Source organism: Mirounga angustirostris, unplaced genomic scaffold, assembly GCF_029215605.1.
Source record: "Mirounga angustirostris isolate CCGP_5_RB_7025 unplaced genomic scaffold, mMirAng1.0.hap1 SCAF_3, whole genome shotgun sequence".
Lineage (NCBI taxonomy): Eukaryota > Metazoa > Chordata > Mammalia > Carnivora > Phocidae > Mirounga > Mirounga angustirostris.
In genome coordinates, this window is record NW_026991711.1 from 123544005 (window position 1) to 123559720 (window position 15716).

At 37.4% G+C, this 15716-nt stretch overlaps 1 protein-coding gene across 6 annotated transcripts in view; it reads right to left on the bottom strand.

The window, feature by feature from the left end:
* The window catches only part of CCDC148 (coiled-coil domain containing 148), a 236543-nt gene that overhangs the window by 55610 nt on the left and 165217 nt on the right, over positions 1 to 15716 (bottom strand). For all 6 annotated transcript variants that reach the window (XM_064586583.1, XM_064586588.1, XM_064586586.1 and 3 more), the window contains one exon: positions 4665 to 4783. In XM_064586583.1, coding sequence (XP_064442653.1) covers positions 4665 to 4783 — 119 coding nt within the window. The remainder of the gene's footprint in view (positions 1 to 4664; positions 4784 to 15716) is intronic.

Sequence of the window (15716 nt, forward strand, 5' to 3'; positions counted from 1 at the left end):
TAAAAAGAATTAGGTACATCTATTTGCAGGGGTGCCATGTATCATTTTTAAGTTTGTGCTTTGCAAAGGCGATGCTGGCCCAGGAGTATAAATAGGGAATGACATCCAGCTTTGTCACTGCTTGTCAAGCTGACTGCCATGGTTCAGAAGGGGGTCTTTTCCTAATTTGTCTCTTCAGGTAGGGAATCTATGTACTTTGCCACCAGAATAGAGCACCTTTTCTAATTGGCACAAAAACCTTATCTTCTAGCAGTAACCAATAAATAGTAGTTAATAGTAAATAGGTAATTTGTAGATACATAAATGCTTTTTTAAACACAAATGTTTGCTATAAACTGAACGTGTCCCTCTAAAATTCATATGTTGAAGTCCTAACCCCCAATGTGATGGTGTTTGGAGATGAGGCCTTTGGGAAATAATTAAGTTTAGATGAGGTCATGCAGGTGGGTCCTCAGGATGGGATTAGTGTCCTTATAAGAAGAGACACCAGAGAGCTACTGTCTCTCTCCCCACCTATGGGCACAGAGCACGAAAGCACTTGTCTATAAGCCAGAAAGAGTTCTCCCCAGAAACTCACCATGCTGGCACCTTGATTTTGGACTTCCAGTCTCCAGAACTGTGAGAAAATAAATTTCTGTTGTTTAAGCCACCAGTCTATGGTACTTCGTTTGTTATGGCAGCTAGAGCTAATACAATAGTATTGTGTTATAAAATGTATTGGGTTTTTTTTTTTTTTTTTTTTTTGGTTTTTGTTCCTAAACTCATTTTTTGTATAGGTACATAGAAAGAGTATGTATGCATTTGTATCAATAGACAACTGATAACAGAAAGGACTTCTAGAGAAGACATTGTATGAGAGTAGTGATCAAGGAACACTTTTGCTTTAACCTCATGTTTTGTTTTTAATAAAAATGTCCTCATTATTACATGTTTTATCTAAAATATTAAATGCTTAAATATTTTGATACAATATTGTTAGAAGGTATCTTATGTTTTAAAAATTCAATTAATAGTAATCACTTGTATTTAATGTGTGCTACATTCAATACTTCTTTAATCCTTACAACACTCTTATGAAGTAGACACTAGATATGTCTTTATTGTACAAAGAAATTTAAGCACAGGGAAGTTGAATAACGTACCCAAAAGTCACAAAGCTATAAAGAATAGAGCCAGGATTCTAATGTCAACAACCTGATTAAAGAACCTTCCCTCTTAACTTCTCTAGCATGTTCAAAAAGAGAATAGGGCTTAGGAAATTAGGAGGTTAGTGGAAACTTTGGCAGAAACAATCTCAATAAAATAAAATCACTCTTAACTATATGAAACAAACTGAGGGTTGCTAGAGGGGAAGTGGGTGGGAGGATGGGGTAACTGGGTGATGGACATTAAGGAAGGCACTTGATGGAATGAGCACTGGGTGTTATATGCAATGGATGAATCACTAAATTCTACCTCTGAAACCAATAATACACTATATGTTAATTAAATTTAATTTAGGTAAAAAATTTTTAAAATGAGGGTGAAATACAGATTATAACTGAGAAGGAAAACATAAATAAGATGAATCGCTATATCTTTTTATGTTGAACCACATGAAACTGTCAATACTTAACTATTTCTGACCTGCAGAAATGGAATTTTCTTATGGTTTGACCTAATATATCTGCTAATTTATGAATATTGTTTTCAAGAAACTTAGAATTAAAAAATAGAAGAAAATAAACAAGAGAAAAATTTAAACCCTCAAGGCCACGTGTGTGTGTTTTTAACAGATCTGGAGGCTGTTTCAAGCTTTTATTTTTATATTTAAAAAATGTGCCTCCAGTTAAAAAATTAAATATGAGATTTGTGAACTGTATTTCAGTAGTAGAGAAAAAGCAATTAGCCAAATTTCTTAGTGTCAGGGTGGTTATAAGAGAACACAACTTCTGGTTCTTGCCAGAAGCAAAAGCTACCAGCAGTTTTTACATGTTGAACTCCATCTCCCTAAGTCACAGAATGAGGACAATGCTTTCATCTACAACATTATCTGAAATTTTCTGGGAACTATTTCTTGATATATTATATTATCCTGATATTTTAATGACCTTCCTCACTGATTTCCCATTGGCATGCAAGTACTGGACTCATAATTATCCAAATCTACAACATTTCACATGAGTTTAACATACAGATCATAGACCCCTAAAAGTTGATAGCTCACTTAGCCCTCAGAAGCTGTCCAGTTCAATTTTACAAAGAACAAAGCAGAGCCTCATAGAGGTTAAATGAATGGTTTTGGCCAATTCATACACTATTCCAAGAAGATTTAAGGCTAAAACCTTGGTCCCCTGGTTCCTAGTCCTTAGTACTCTTTTTGCTATGTGTGATATGCCTATTTTTTCCTGTTATGTAATGTAGATTAATCTGGTTTTCCTTTTCTTCTTTTCAACTGGAGTTCTGAGTCAGCTAATCTTGATAATTATTGGAACAGGAAGCTAAAGACCAAAATGGCTCTGTAATCAAAGAAACTCCCTGGCTATGAGGGGAGATTCTATTAGAAGCATGTCTGCTATATGCTGGGACCTCACATCTGTTCTGTTTTTCCCACCCCCTTTAATTCCTGTGGCTCTCTCTTGTTTCCCCAGCATAGTTTCAGACTTTCCAAGCAGCCTTTGACCTCCACCATTGTCTTGCTCTTTAGTGGGATTTTTGTCTCTGACCCATGGCATGACCTATCTGCTGGTTCCCACTTTATCTTGGTTTGTGCTTATTTGGCTGGTTTCTCACTGGCTGTTTCACCTCTTAGCCTAGAGCCTTGGCTTTGCTGTATTCTCAGTTTTCTCCATAATAGATTAAAGTGAACTCTAAAATCCTGAGATACCTAGAAAATGATGTAAATTTCATCCAGAAAATCCTTAGGAATTGCCTGGCATTTATGTGGAACTCCAGATTTACTCTGAAACCTTGGTGACTGGAGTTTGAAATAACTGTCCCACCCTTACAAAGGAAGCTTCCTAGATAAAAGTGAACCTCGTTGTATAAAATGGTTATATCTTCCAAGGTTATATATAAGTCTAAGGGGTAATTTTTATTTTGTATTTATTTTTTTTAAGATTTATTTATTTAGAGAGGGAGAGAAAGAGAGGGTGGGGAAGGGTCAGAGGGAGAGAGAATATCCAAGCAGATTCCTGCTGAATGTGGATCCCAGCTCAGGGCTCAATCTCACAAACCATGAGATCAGGACCTGAGCCAAAACCAAGAGTTGGAGGTTCAACTGACTGAGTCACTCAGGCACCCCTAAGAGGTAATTTTTAAATAGACTTAATTTTTAAAGCAGTTTTATGTTCACAGCAAAACTGAGCAGAAAGTACAGAGTTCCAGGCAAGTTTATTTTTTTAAATTGACTACCAGTAAACTTATTGTGACTTCTGTTATGAAACAAAAGAGCTATTCTTAATTTATCTTGTGAAAATCCACTCAGAAGCTAGCTAAACTAGATAACTATGCCAGTTACCAATTTGTTGTCTGACACAATGTTAAGCTATGTCAGAAAGGGGTTCTGGAAAGATGCTGAAGGAGGAAGGGGCTTTCTTTCCTGGTTCCAGTGTTTACCCCTTCTTGCTCCAACCATATGGCTGCCTGCTGCATGTGTGGGGAACTCCCAGTGGCACCTGTGCGCATGGAGTTCCAATGGCACCCAATGGTCAGTTTCCCATCAAATTTCAGAGGCACTCCCATGGTCAGATTCTCACTGAGTTTTGCAAGCATCCCAATGGTTGACTTCCAGCTTTGGCCTCCTACACTCACGCAGGGCGTTTCCTGCTTGCCCAGTGACTGTGAACTAGTTCTGGTTGAGCCCATCTAAGAACTTCTCCACCATGCAGTCGGCCACAACCATGCCTTCTACAGTAAGGTCTGAGTCCTAAACTTGGAGCTGGGGGCGGGGGGGGGCTTCCATATTTGTTTCTTCTATGGGAAACTTCCTTCAGCCCTGGGGTTTTCTTTAAAGTTCTCTTTATCTCTTTATATAACAGAGGTTTTCTATTAGAATTAATAATGCTTTATCTTAACCTTTCCCTATTCAAATTACTGTGTTGTCTCTGTCTCCTCACTGACACTGATTGATATGGTAAACTTGGAAAAGTAATTTTAATTTCTCAGGATACTCATTCATAAAATGAGAACACTGGGTTAGTTGATCTCAAATGTCCTTTTCAGCTCTAAAATTACACCATTCCAAGAAATCCTCTGCGTTTTCCTACATAGGGTGCATTCTAAGTATACTAAAATGAATCACATACGCTGTATAATTGTGCATTGTCTTCCCCAGCCACAATCATAGCAAATGGGTCTCCCTTCTTATCGGAATAATGGTTTCCTCCTTCTATGTCAACATATTAAGTCACAGCAGCAGCCAGGATCATTTCATGCATACAGTGGGCAATCAAATACTATGAAATCATCTGTGAGGGTTTTAACTAGGAAACTATCTAAGGAACTAAATGGCAAACTAGAGATTTGTGTATGAATAGGAGAGACGGAAATACATTATAAGTATCATTTTATCTGTTTGTGAATATAAATACTGTAAGAACACATTAAGTATAGAAAAATGCTCCCTCTGATACTGTTTACTCTAACCACCTCCATTACTATGCAATTTAGGATTTTTCTTTTACCTTTCTCTGTCTTTCACTGATTGTTCAGCCATTAATTTCTTCAGTTCTTCCAGACGCTGAAGATCTCTCATTTCCATTTCTTGCCACTTCTGCTCTTTTTTAGCCCAGTATTTTCTTATCTACAGTATAAATGATACATAAAATTTAAATTAACAACAGATATGTCAAAATGAGGAGAAAAGTTATAACAACATATCCACTGGTTCATATGTTTAAATTTAAATGGTACTTTATCTTTTTCATTTCTTAGATCTGCCTACAGTATATTGACAACAGAAAAAAAAAAAATAAATGAAAACATGAAGGTACAAGTCCTAAGAAACTGCATGGTTTAACAATGCTGAAGTGGAAATGTAACTTATGCTGAGATCTAAAGTTTAAATCTATGGCTAAAATAATCGACTTTCAGGGAACCACAATAGAAGCATGTTATTGTCTCTAAAGTATATGATCTCTCTGTTACTCAAGAATATTTTTATCCCCTTATGATAATGCAGTCTTTAACAAATATCATTAAACCTATTTTTACTTTAACAGCATGAGTTTATTTATGCTAATGGACAGCAGGATGTTGAAAGCTTTATGCTTCTGGGGAAGTGGCAGGAGATAGGTGGGAGGAAGGAGGAGAAGAAAAAATTAGAAGGGTTCTGATATATAGTAGTTCTGACTTATGTGGTAAAATAAAGGACAAATTTATCAAGCTCGAAAAGGTGAGAGCATTCTTAGTAAGCCTGTTTTACTTCCCTTCTCTGGAAATGGAGCCAGACTGAGAAAACTGAAAGTACTCATATGGATTTTCAGAGGGATGAAACCATTATTCAGGGTTCTCCTAGCTCCCCAGGTGGGGCAATTGAAGTTAATGTTTATTTGACAGAGGCCCCTTCAGCCACTCTGGCTTGCCATGTTGTGTGTGACTCAAGAGACTGGATCTTGCTGGAAAAAGTAGAGTACCTCAGTGGTGAATGATAGTGAGTGACTGCCAGCAGAAGGTCTGTTGTGGAAGACAGGTTAGCCACACCCCTCTTTTGAGAAGTGAATATGAAAAGCTAAATGGTTTCCAGACTTCCCCTAGCAAACATAGTCTCTGACCCCTGGGAGAACTAAAAGGAGCATCCCAAGCAACATGGCCACAGCCATAGCAACTCTGCTGCAGAGCCTACAACACCAGCAGCCACAAGGGAGATGTCCACTCAATGAGTAGTGAATAACTGGATGAGCTCAAGGCATAACGATTTCACTCTAGAGATCATTGAGATTTGAATTTGGGGAGAACAGAGATGAAGTTAGAAAGGTAGCAGCACCAAAGATGGAGAGTGAAAGAGAGGGTAGGAGAGGCAGAGAAAGAAAACACTGACAAGGTGTGTTTCAGAGTCTTAACTGAGAAATTCCAGGGCATTCTCTCAGTGCCAGATATGACAATGTTAACAATGATTATATCCTCTCCCTCTGGGGTTTAAGTGGTCTTTATTTTATGCTTTATACTTTTCTTTGTTACCTTATGTTTTGCAATGAATATGTATTTCTTTCATGATCAGAGAAAATAAAGCTACTTCAAAACTAAATTTTAAAAAAGAACACATATTGGATTAAAGAGCATTTTCCCCTGGGCTCCAACAGACCAATGTTCGCTTATGCTCACTGTTGGCCTTGGAGGGAAGTCAGTGGTTCTTTTGTCGACAATCCCTTGACTACAAGCAGACCAACCCCAGGTTGCTGGTGTCCTTGGATTGCAGACACTATTTGGTGCACTAGCCTCTGCAGGCTCTAGAATTAAGTCACACCTGAGGCTTTTGGCATCTCGGGATCAATTATTTCCATTCCCAACACTCTGGTATCCTCAGACATTACTACAGTGTGAGCCTCTCTCTCCTTCTCTCCCGCCCTCATTCTCTTAGGTGAGCATGATTTATTCTTTTTCAGTGCTTTCTACTGGACTCTCTGAAACCCCTGTGTCATCACACATAAAATCCTCTACATCTTCAACCTTCAGACCACTGTATCATTGTTTTGACTGGAATTCTCTTGAGTAAAGGATGATTATCTTCGATGCCCCATGTGCCAGGAAGCTGGGGAATGGTTTGGGCATTTTCCTCCTTGTTAACAGCTACTTTTACACCACAATGATAATCCTCTCATGTACAATGTCTTCTTCCTTTGATGTTAACTGTATCTGTATCACTTTCTAGTCCTTATGACTGGCATGTATGGATTTCCAGGTCATTCCCAAATATTCATCAAGAATTCAGATAGGCGGGTGATAGCCACACAGGATTTGTTGTCCAAAACAACCCTTTCTACTTTCCTACACAGCTTCAGCATCTGCCTGAATGCCCCTCCAACCTACTAATTTCACAGTTTTATGACTTCCTCCATTCCAGGGAGCTACTTCTTCCCCCAGGATTCTATTATCATCAAGGACATTTCAGTTCCAATCTGAAATCTTCAATTATAGCCATCAGTTCTATGACCAGAAACTACCCACTTCTTTTCTATCATCCTGTGTTCTGATTGTATACTTTTATTCTTCTAGTAGAGCCTTCATCACAAGGCTTTGCTAATTAATATGCTTCTTTCTCTCCCCCACTAGACTTCAGAAACGTGATTTGTTTATTTTGGCACTTCCAACATCAACTAAAGGGTCTAGACCATAGTATATAGCTAATAAACATTTGATTGATGAATGAATTACACAATTATAGAAACTTGCACCAAATTTATGGTTTCAACTGAATCTTCATTGACAACCAGCATTCCTTTTATGAATTCCTGGTTAATGCCTCTTAATTTCTCATGGCTATATTCCAAAGCCTGTTCACTATGTTAAGCTCCGTAACTGCCTTTCCTTCTTCACTTTTATCAGGAAAAAATGGAAGCTCTAAATGATACCTTCCTTGATGCCTTGCCCCTCAGAAGAAGAGATGTCTTTCCTTTGTACAAGATTTATCCCTCTCGGGCTCCAGATCCTACTCCCCAATTCCATCTTCTCCATAACCTTACTCCATCATCTACCTCTCTATCTCTTGTACCTTCAATCTCTTGGTCTATGCTGCTTCCTTCTCCTTACATGGAAATATGTACAAATCTCACACATTTACAAAATTTAAAATAACTTTCTTTAGATTCCCAAGACTGTCCCTTCATTGTTCCCTTTTCAGTCAAACATCTTAGAATACTCACTCTTCTTCAATTTCACATCTCCTAATTTATTCCTCATCCATGACATTCCTACCTCTTCCTTCCTTCCAAATTCACTACTCTCACCAGTGACATATAAATGAGCAAACTAAATGATCCTTTTCAATCTTTATTTTATATAATGTCTCTGTGCATTTAATTCTGTCAACCCTTATCTATAGTCTTAAGATATTACTGACTTTGGCACTCATTTGTTCAACAAATATTTATTGAACACATGCTTTAAGCCAGATACTGTGCTGTGTACTTGGGATATGATGCTTAAAGAGAAATAAGACCTCTGCTTCATAGAGCTGGGACTTCTAGAAAGAGAGAGAGAAAGAGAATAAACACGTAAATGAATGAACAGAATATTACATGTGAAGTTCTAAGAAGGAAATAATTATAGTAATGATTTAGAAAAATTTGGGTAGAATTTTTATTAGAAGGCATATTTTTGTAATGACATTTGAATCAAAACTTGAAAGATGATTGTGAGACAATCACTGTGAGACAATGAGGGTGATCACTGCAGAAATGGGAGCTCTAGGTGCAACAGCATTGAGTGGGAAAGACCTTGTGCATTTTCAGGACTGGGAAGAAGCCAGTGCAGCTCAGCATGTGGTGTGAGTTAAGAATGGAGGTGAGATTAAGAAGCTAGCTGGGGGCTATGTGATTAGACGAGGATTTAAGTTCTAGAAACAAGGAAAAGCTATTGAAGAATTTAAAGCAGGGAATGACATGATCTGACTTACATTTTTAAGAGGTAGTTCTGGATATTGGGTGAAGAATGGATAGTAGAGGCGCAAAGGAGAAACAAAGAGACCAGATAGAAGAATAAGGCAAAAATGATCACTTGGACCAGGAAATGAAGGGAAGTGTTCAGATTTGAGATGGCTTTTGAGTGGAGCCAGACTGCTCACTAAGGGATTAGATATGAAGTTTGAAGAAAATGGGAATCAAGGATGATTCCTAGATTTTTGCTAGAGCAACCAGTTGAATGATGGTACCAATAACTGAGATGGAAGATTGGAAGAATAACAGGTTTGGGAAAGAAAGACAATCAGGGGCTCAGCAGTGAACATTAAACAGTTGACATGACTATAAGATCTTGAAGTGAAGATTCCAAATAAACATATGGAGGGTACAGATGGGAGACTCAAGGGTTGATTCAGGGCTGGAGATCTAAATTAAGGAAATATCCACTTAAAATGGTATTTGATGCCACAGGACTAGATGAGATTTCTAGGGTGAGAGCATAAATAGAAGAAAATGGCCATGTACTTTCATTCCTATCTTCCTTTTGCAAAGTTTCTTAACTAGAATGACATCCTTTCCCTCTTCTACCTGTCAGTTTTACTCTACCCTTATTCTCAGAACAAAGGCCATCTCCTACTTGAATCATCATCTGAACCCTCCAGGAAAAAATCTTAGCTCCATCCTTGGCACACCAATGACACTTGGTGAAAGTTTATTACTCTCCATTTTGTTCTGCCTTGAGTTCCTTGATTCTTTTTCATGAGGTTCTCCCACTGGATTGTTACTGATCTATTTAGGCATTTATTACATGCCCGGCGTGGTCTGCCCTGCCTGTAGTCTGCTAAATCCCTCCTACCCATTCTTTAAGACTCAGTTTTAGCATTGCTTTCTCAGCTTTCCTCCTTCTCCCTCTCCTCCAGACATAAATGTACCTTCTAAGGCACTATTTATGTATCCTTAGCATAGCATTTTCCATATTGGTCAGCATTATTCTTCTTTGTATTGTAGTACCTTGTATCATGTCTGACACAGGGCTTAGTTGATCATCATTAGGTGAGTGGAAGCTTCTTCTGGTCTCTGGCCCGAGAATAACAAAGCTGTGGATGGGAACAAGGCCAGCAGTTTTATTTGCAGGATGGTAAAGTCTGAACTAAGCACTTCCCTAAGGACAGTTCTATTCACTTTTTGACATTAGGAGCAGGAAGTTTGTGTCTAGAATTATTTGCTTTGAAAACCTCAAACTAAAGTTAAAGCTAAGGATATTTAGTTAGCCCTTTGGGACATTTGTCGAGACACAGATTTCAAACATCCTGTTTTTTACTTTTTGAGTGATTCTTAGAACATTCCAATGATAGGGAAATCAGAAAGTAAGTTCAAGTGATAAGAGTTGAATTCAAAGTTTGTTCCTTGACTTTCACAGATGAGGTTTCTAGAAAAAGCTTGCTCTTCTGAAAAACAAAACAGGACTTAATTCCCCCCATCTCCTCTTATTATCTCAGATTCATATTGGATGTTTCCCTTTCATAGTCCTACAGTTTGCTCATTTTGGTGAAGTTAAGCCAGTAGAAGTGTAAATAAACCAAAGAAACTATTCTGTAAAATAATGCTATGCTAACTCTTCAAAAAGTTTGAGATCATTTTTATATCCCATCTTACCTTTCTAATCTTCCAAACAATATGTTTCCTATTAAAAACTCCACTAGGAAACAATGTTTATAGCATTAGAGTACCTCAAAGTTTAATTTTAAAAAACTTGGACTAATACTACACAACCATTAAATTATATTTTTTCACTCCTTCAGTCCAATAATTATTATAATTCAGCATGAAATAAGAATTTCTTGTTTACATGTAGAAAGCAAAAAGTTAGGACTAAAGCATTATAGAAGGAAGACAGTTTAGTTTCTGATTTCAAGCAATCTGTGTGACGTTGAATCTTTGAACAAATAAACTTCTATACCTTGCTCCCAGGTCATTATTTCAAAGGCCTTAGTGACTTATTCAGAAGGAGGTCACAATTCTTAACTAGATACATAAAATATATGAAATAGGAAGTTCAAAATATCCAGTTCCATTACTCATAAGCCATTGAGATAAGGGACTTTTAGTCCATTTTCTAGATTCTAATTTACTTAGCTAATTCTTTGCATCTTACAGATCTTTCTACTTTTGGTCTGGAATACGCACCCTCACAAAATAGTGATATTATTACATGTAAAAGCAGCAGGACCTCTTAAAAGTTTTTTTTTTTTTACTTTACTTTTTTCCATTTGCTCCATTTAGATCAGCCTGTATCCCATAAAATTGCCACCAATCAAAGTATGACTATTCTTTCCCTACAATCAATTTGATAAGCATCTATATCTCATCACATAATCTTTCACACATTTGTGTGAATTTCTGAAAGGTAAGGAACATGCCTTACACTGTAATATTTATTTGTATCTAGTATTGCATCTTGCAAATGAGAAATACATGATATACCTCTGCTAAATGAATCCAGTGAAACACAATATGGAAAAGCAACATTGCACATAATACTTTTCTTTTTTTTCTTTTTTCTTTTTAATTAACATATAATGTATTATTTGTTTCAGGGATACAGGTCTGTGATTCATCAGTCTTACACAATTCACAGTGCTCACCATAGCGCGTACCCTTCCCAATATCCATCACCCAGCCACCCCATCACTCCCACCCCCCTCCACTCCGGCAACCCTCAGTTTGTTTCTGGAGATTAAGAGTCTCTTATAGTTTGTCTCCTTCTCTGGTTTTGTCAATACTTTTCTTATTTCAACTTATATAAATCCAAAACTACTAATAAAGAAACCAATTAAACAATAACAATAGACGATAAACAATCAGTGGTCCATTCCACTAAGTCATGTGTGGGGTGGAAGTGCATTTAATCTCAAAAGAGCCCTGGGGTATGGTATTTCTCAAGTTAGATTGTCTATGACAGTCAGATTAAAGATTTTTTCTTCTTTTAAAGATGAACACTTTGTCACCTCTATCCTCAAAACCTTTCAGCCAAAATTATCTCTTCTATACTTTAAGGTATAGAGAGCTCTGTGGGCTTCAACCCAGGACCTGGTGAAGCTTCTGAATAAAAATTTGGCCCTAAAAGAATTAGTTTGCATGACATTCTTTATGCAAATATTTGAACACTCTATATGGGTAAGAAACCAAAATAGAAAGTCAAATTTGCAAACATCCTGCCTGGTTATCTGAATAGATCTCCTTTCAGTCCACAGTTCAGACTATTTGTATCTAGCTACTTATCAGTATCCTAAACTTGAACACTTTTGCCACCAATCTCCAACCTGATAAACAAGTACATCCACCACTGGTAAGAGGGTAGATTGTCATACTCTTTCTGAAGAATAAATAAGAAAATCACTAGCAAAAGGCCTCAGGGAATAAGAAACAAAGTTTAAGAATTAATAAGCAGGGACATATGCAAAGATTTAGGTATCAGTATGTTCATTACAGCCTTAAAATGGTGAAAGGTTGGAAATAATTTAACACTCCAAAATAAGAAAGTGGTTAAATGCAATATTTCACATAATGAGACACTAGTAAACACTAAAAATTATGTGATAGGAAAACAGGGGAAAATATACAAGATTTACTGATAAAATTTTAAAAATAGGTTAAAAATAATATATGCAGTATGATTCTAGTTAAGTTAAATTCCCCATGTATGTTAAAAAAAAGAATATAAGGATGCTGCTAATAATTTTCTTTTGGTACTGGTTTAGGAATTGGAGTGACTTTTATTGTATTCTGTGTGCTTGTTTGTATTTTCCAAACTATCTACAATGGACATAAATACTTCACAATTACAAAAGTATGTTTTTTGAAAATCTGGCCAAGAAAAATCAATATTTAGAAGGAACATCTAAAGGACATGACTATTATTCATTCCTGAAGTTTCCAAACTCTATTTCTATACCAAGTCAGATGACAGGAACATTGTATATCCCTGTATATAACATTTTCACTTCTTATCACCTTGCATGCAGCATCACTTTCACTTTCTAGAGAAAGTTGCACAGGACTATGGTTTAATTTTATATCATAGGCCTTATAAAGGTTGATGCAATATCATATGAGGATTGATTTAGATTCTTCTGTAAAGCAGTTCTACTAAAAATGCTATCCAGGGTGGTTTGCTTCCCTCTCCCCCAGTACATGCTGTCAGCTCCTGATGTGCTAGGATGTTGTCTATTATTAGCAAATAAGAGCTAAATGCTTCCTTTTAACTTTAACCATGTTCAATTACAGCGCCCCTTTTTAGTCTTGGTTTGCTGACATAACTATATTCCCATCCTCTTAATTTTTTGTGTTACATTCTCTTACTAATTTTCTATTTTAATGATTCTTAATAGGAAACAGATGGCATGCTTAAAATTAGAATAAATCAAGAAGAATATAATAAGGGGACAATTGACAAAGGAGGGTTGCAATTCAGGGAAATCATAAGACATCATGCAATAGCTGAGCTGCTTTACCACCCATTGACTAGAGTCAGAGAAAGCTGTGTGAGGAGGGCCACCTCAAGGGAGGAGCTGAGAACTTTGGTGGAGGACACAGCTGGTCATCACAACTCTGCAGGGCTAGGAGCTGGGGAAACAACTCTCCCAACATCAGTCTCCTTTCTCATCCCCATCTCTAGTGTTCCATTCTGACTGAATCCAACCAGAAGCCAGAGGGCAAGGGAGTTGTACAAAACAACTGAAAAGAATGGAGAGTATGACACAAAGGGAGGCTGTTCAGCACAATAGTATTAATGCCTCTTATTATTAATTTGCTTGGAAGTAGGTGATATCTATATGCATAAAAAAATAACATGAATCTCTATTAGGTGGTGTTCACTTTGGTCACTTATGAGAGCATTTTTCAGCAGTAGAGCTGTCTACTTGAATTGGCAATAGCTGTTTTCTGCTGTGATGTAGTCTTATATCCTTAGAACAGTGATGAGCCAAGAAAGTGTTCTGAGGTAAACACATTAGTTATCTTCCTCTTAATTGAAATGCCAGGTGGATTAAAAAATAACTGTCATGTCTTCTTTAGACGTAAGGTTTATTTTCAGTATGGGCATTGAAATATTACATAATGATCATGTCATATGTTGATATTGCTAAAATGAATTTGTCTGTAATCTTGTTTAATTTCTCTCTTTTCACTATGCATTAGGAAGGGAGTATATATACTGAGGATGTTGTATTTCACAGCCTGAGGTGTCACAGAGAGTGAAAAGTGAAAAGTAATCAAACCTCAGAGTCATTCAATCATAACTTCTTAGAGCTGAGGTGATTTTAGCAATCATTTAATCCAAACACCTCATTTCACAATTGAGGAGGCAAAATCCCACAGAGCCTGCATAACTTGCCCAAGGTCACCCACCTTGTTAGGGCCTCCTAGTTTGGCATATTTTCCTCTATACCTCAGCATTAAAGTACAGTTGTATACTGCTCGTTCATTATATTCATTCATTCAACCAATATTTGTTGAGTGCCTTCTGCCAGGCACTGGAGATACAACGATGAAAATAGACAAACCCCTCTCTTTTATGGACCTTACATTCTAGAAGAGAAAGAGAAAACAGCCAATAAATAAATAGATGGGTGCCAGGTGGGATTATAAGTGCTAAGAAAAAAATAAAAGTAGGGCAAATGGATAAAATGACAGAAAAAGAGGATGCTATTTTAAGTTTGGTAATTGAGGATGAACTTTCTCTTTGATAACATGATATTGGAGTGGCACCTTGAATGAAGTGAGAGTGAGTTATGCAGACATCTGGAAGAGTAGTCTTCCAGGCAACGGGAACAGCCAATGCAGAAGCCTAAGAGGACATGGGCCAGGGTGTTGGAAGAGGAGGTAGATTGGTACGGCTGGCACAGGATGAGTTAGGGGAAAAGTGGCAGGATATAAGATCCAAGAGATATAGAATGTAGTGTAAGAAGTGACATCTCTGACTGCTGTGTGGAAAATAGCCTGGAGAAGGGAGTAGGAATGCAAAAGGAGGAGGCAGAGAAATTAAGAGATTAAGAAGTTATTATAATAGCTTCGATTTAAAAGGTAGAACCTTTATTTGTGACAATAGGTGAGGGTATCAGTAGGAGGTGTGCAGGGGAAAAGTAAGAGTCAAAGATAATATCAAGGCTTTTGGCCAGAGCGCTGGGAGAAGAGGTTTCCATTTGTTGAGAAAAAGAAAACTGGGGAAGGAGCAGGTCTGCAGGGAAAAACAAGAACACATTTTGGGTATACTAGATTTGAGGCAATGGGATGTATGAATTTGGAGTTCAGGAGCGAAGCCTAGACCAGAGATGTTAATTGCTTTTTGTCAGCATATAAATGACATCTAAATAATATTGCATTGATTGAGATCACCTAGGAAGTATATATACTTAGAGGACTGAGCCTTCAGGGCACTCCAAGGCCCAGAAGTTAGAATGATGTGGAGGATCCATCAAAGTTTACTGAGAAGGAGAAATCAGTGAGGTAAAATGAGCAAAGTGAGATAAAAGCAGAGAGACTGGCTTCTTGGGAGCCAAGTATCAAGTTTTCCAAGGAGGAGGTGGTGATCACTTCTGTCTTAATAGTTCAAGTAAAGTGAGGACTGAGAACTGACTCCTGGAATGAGCAACATGGAGATCAATTATGACCTTGGTAAGCACAGCTTTGCTGGGATGGAGGGACAAAATAGCCCATGAGAGAATGAATGGAAAGAAATTGGAGACAGTGTGTAGACTATAGAATGGTACAATTTCTAAGGGAGGGGGTTTGGGGTCAAGGGAGAGTATTTTTTTTAAAAAAATAGAAGTCATAATGGCATATTTGTAGGTTAATAGGAAAGATCTAAAAGAGAAGAGAACAATGGTGGTGGCAGAGAGATTGGGATGACCTTGAATAGGAGAGAGGGGATAGGGTGTAGTGCATAAATGAATGGGCTGGCTTTAGGAGCACAGATACATCATGCATTGTAAAAGGGAAGGTGGGTAACAGGTATGAATTCTGATCAGTTGGTAGATGTGATTCTGGAAGCCTGTGGAGATTCTCTTCTTGTTAAATAAGATACTGATAGGTAAAAAAAAAATCACATCAAAATCATTA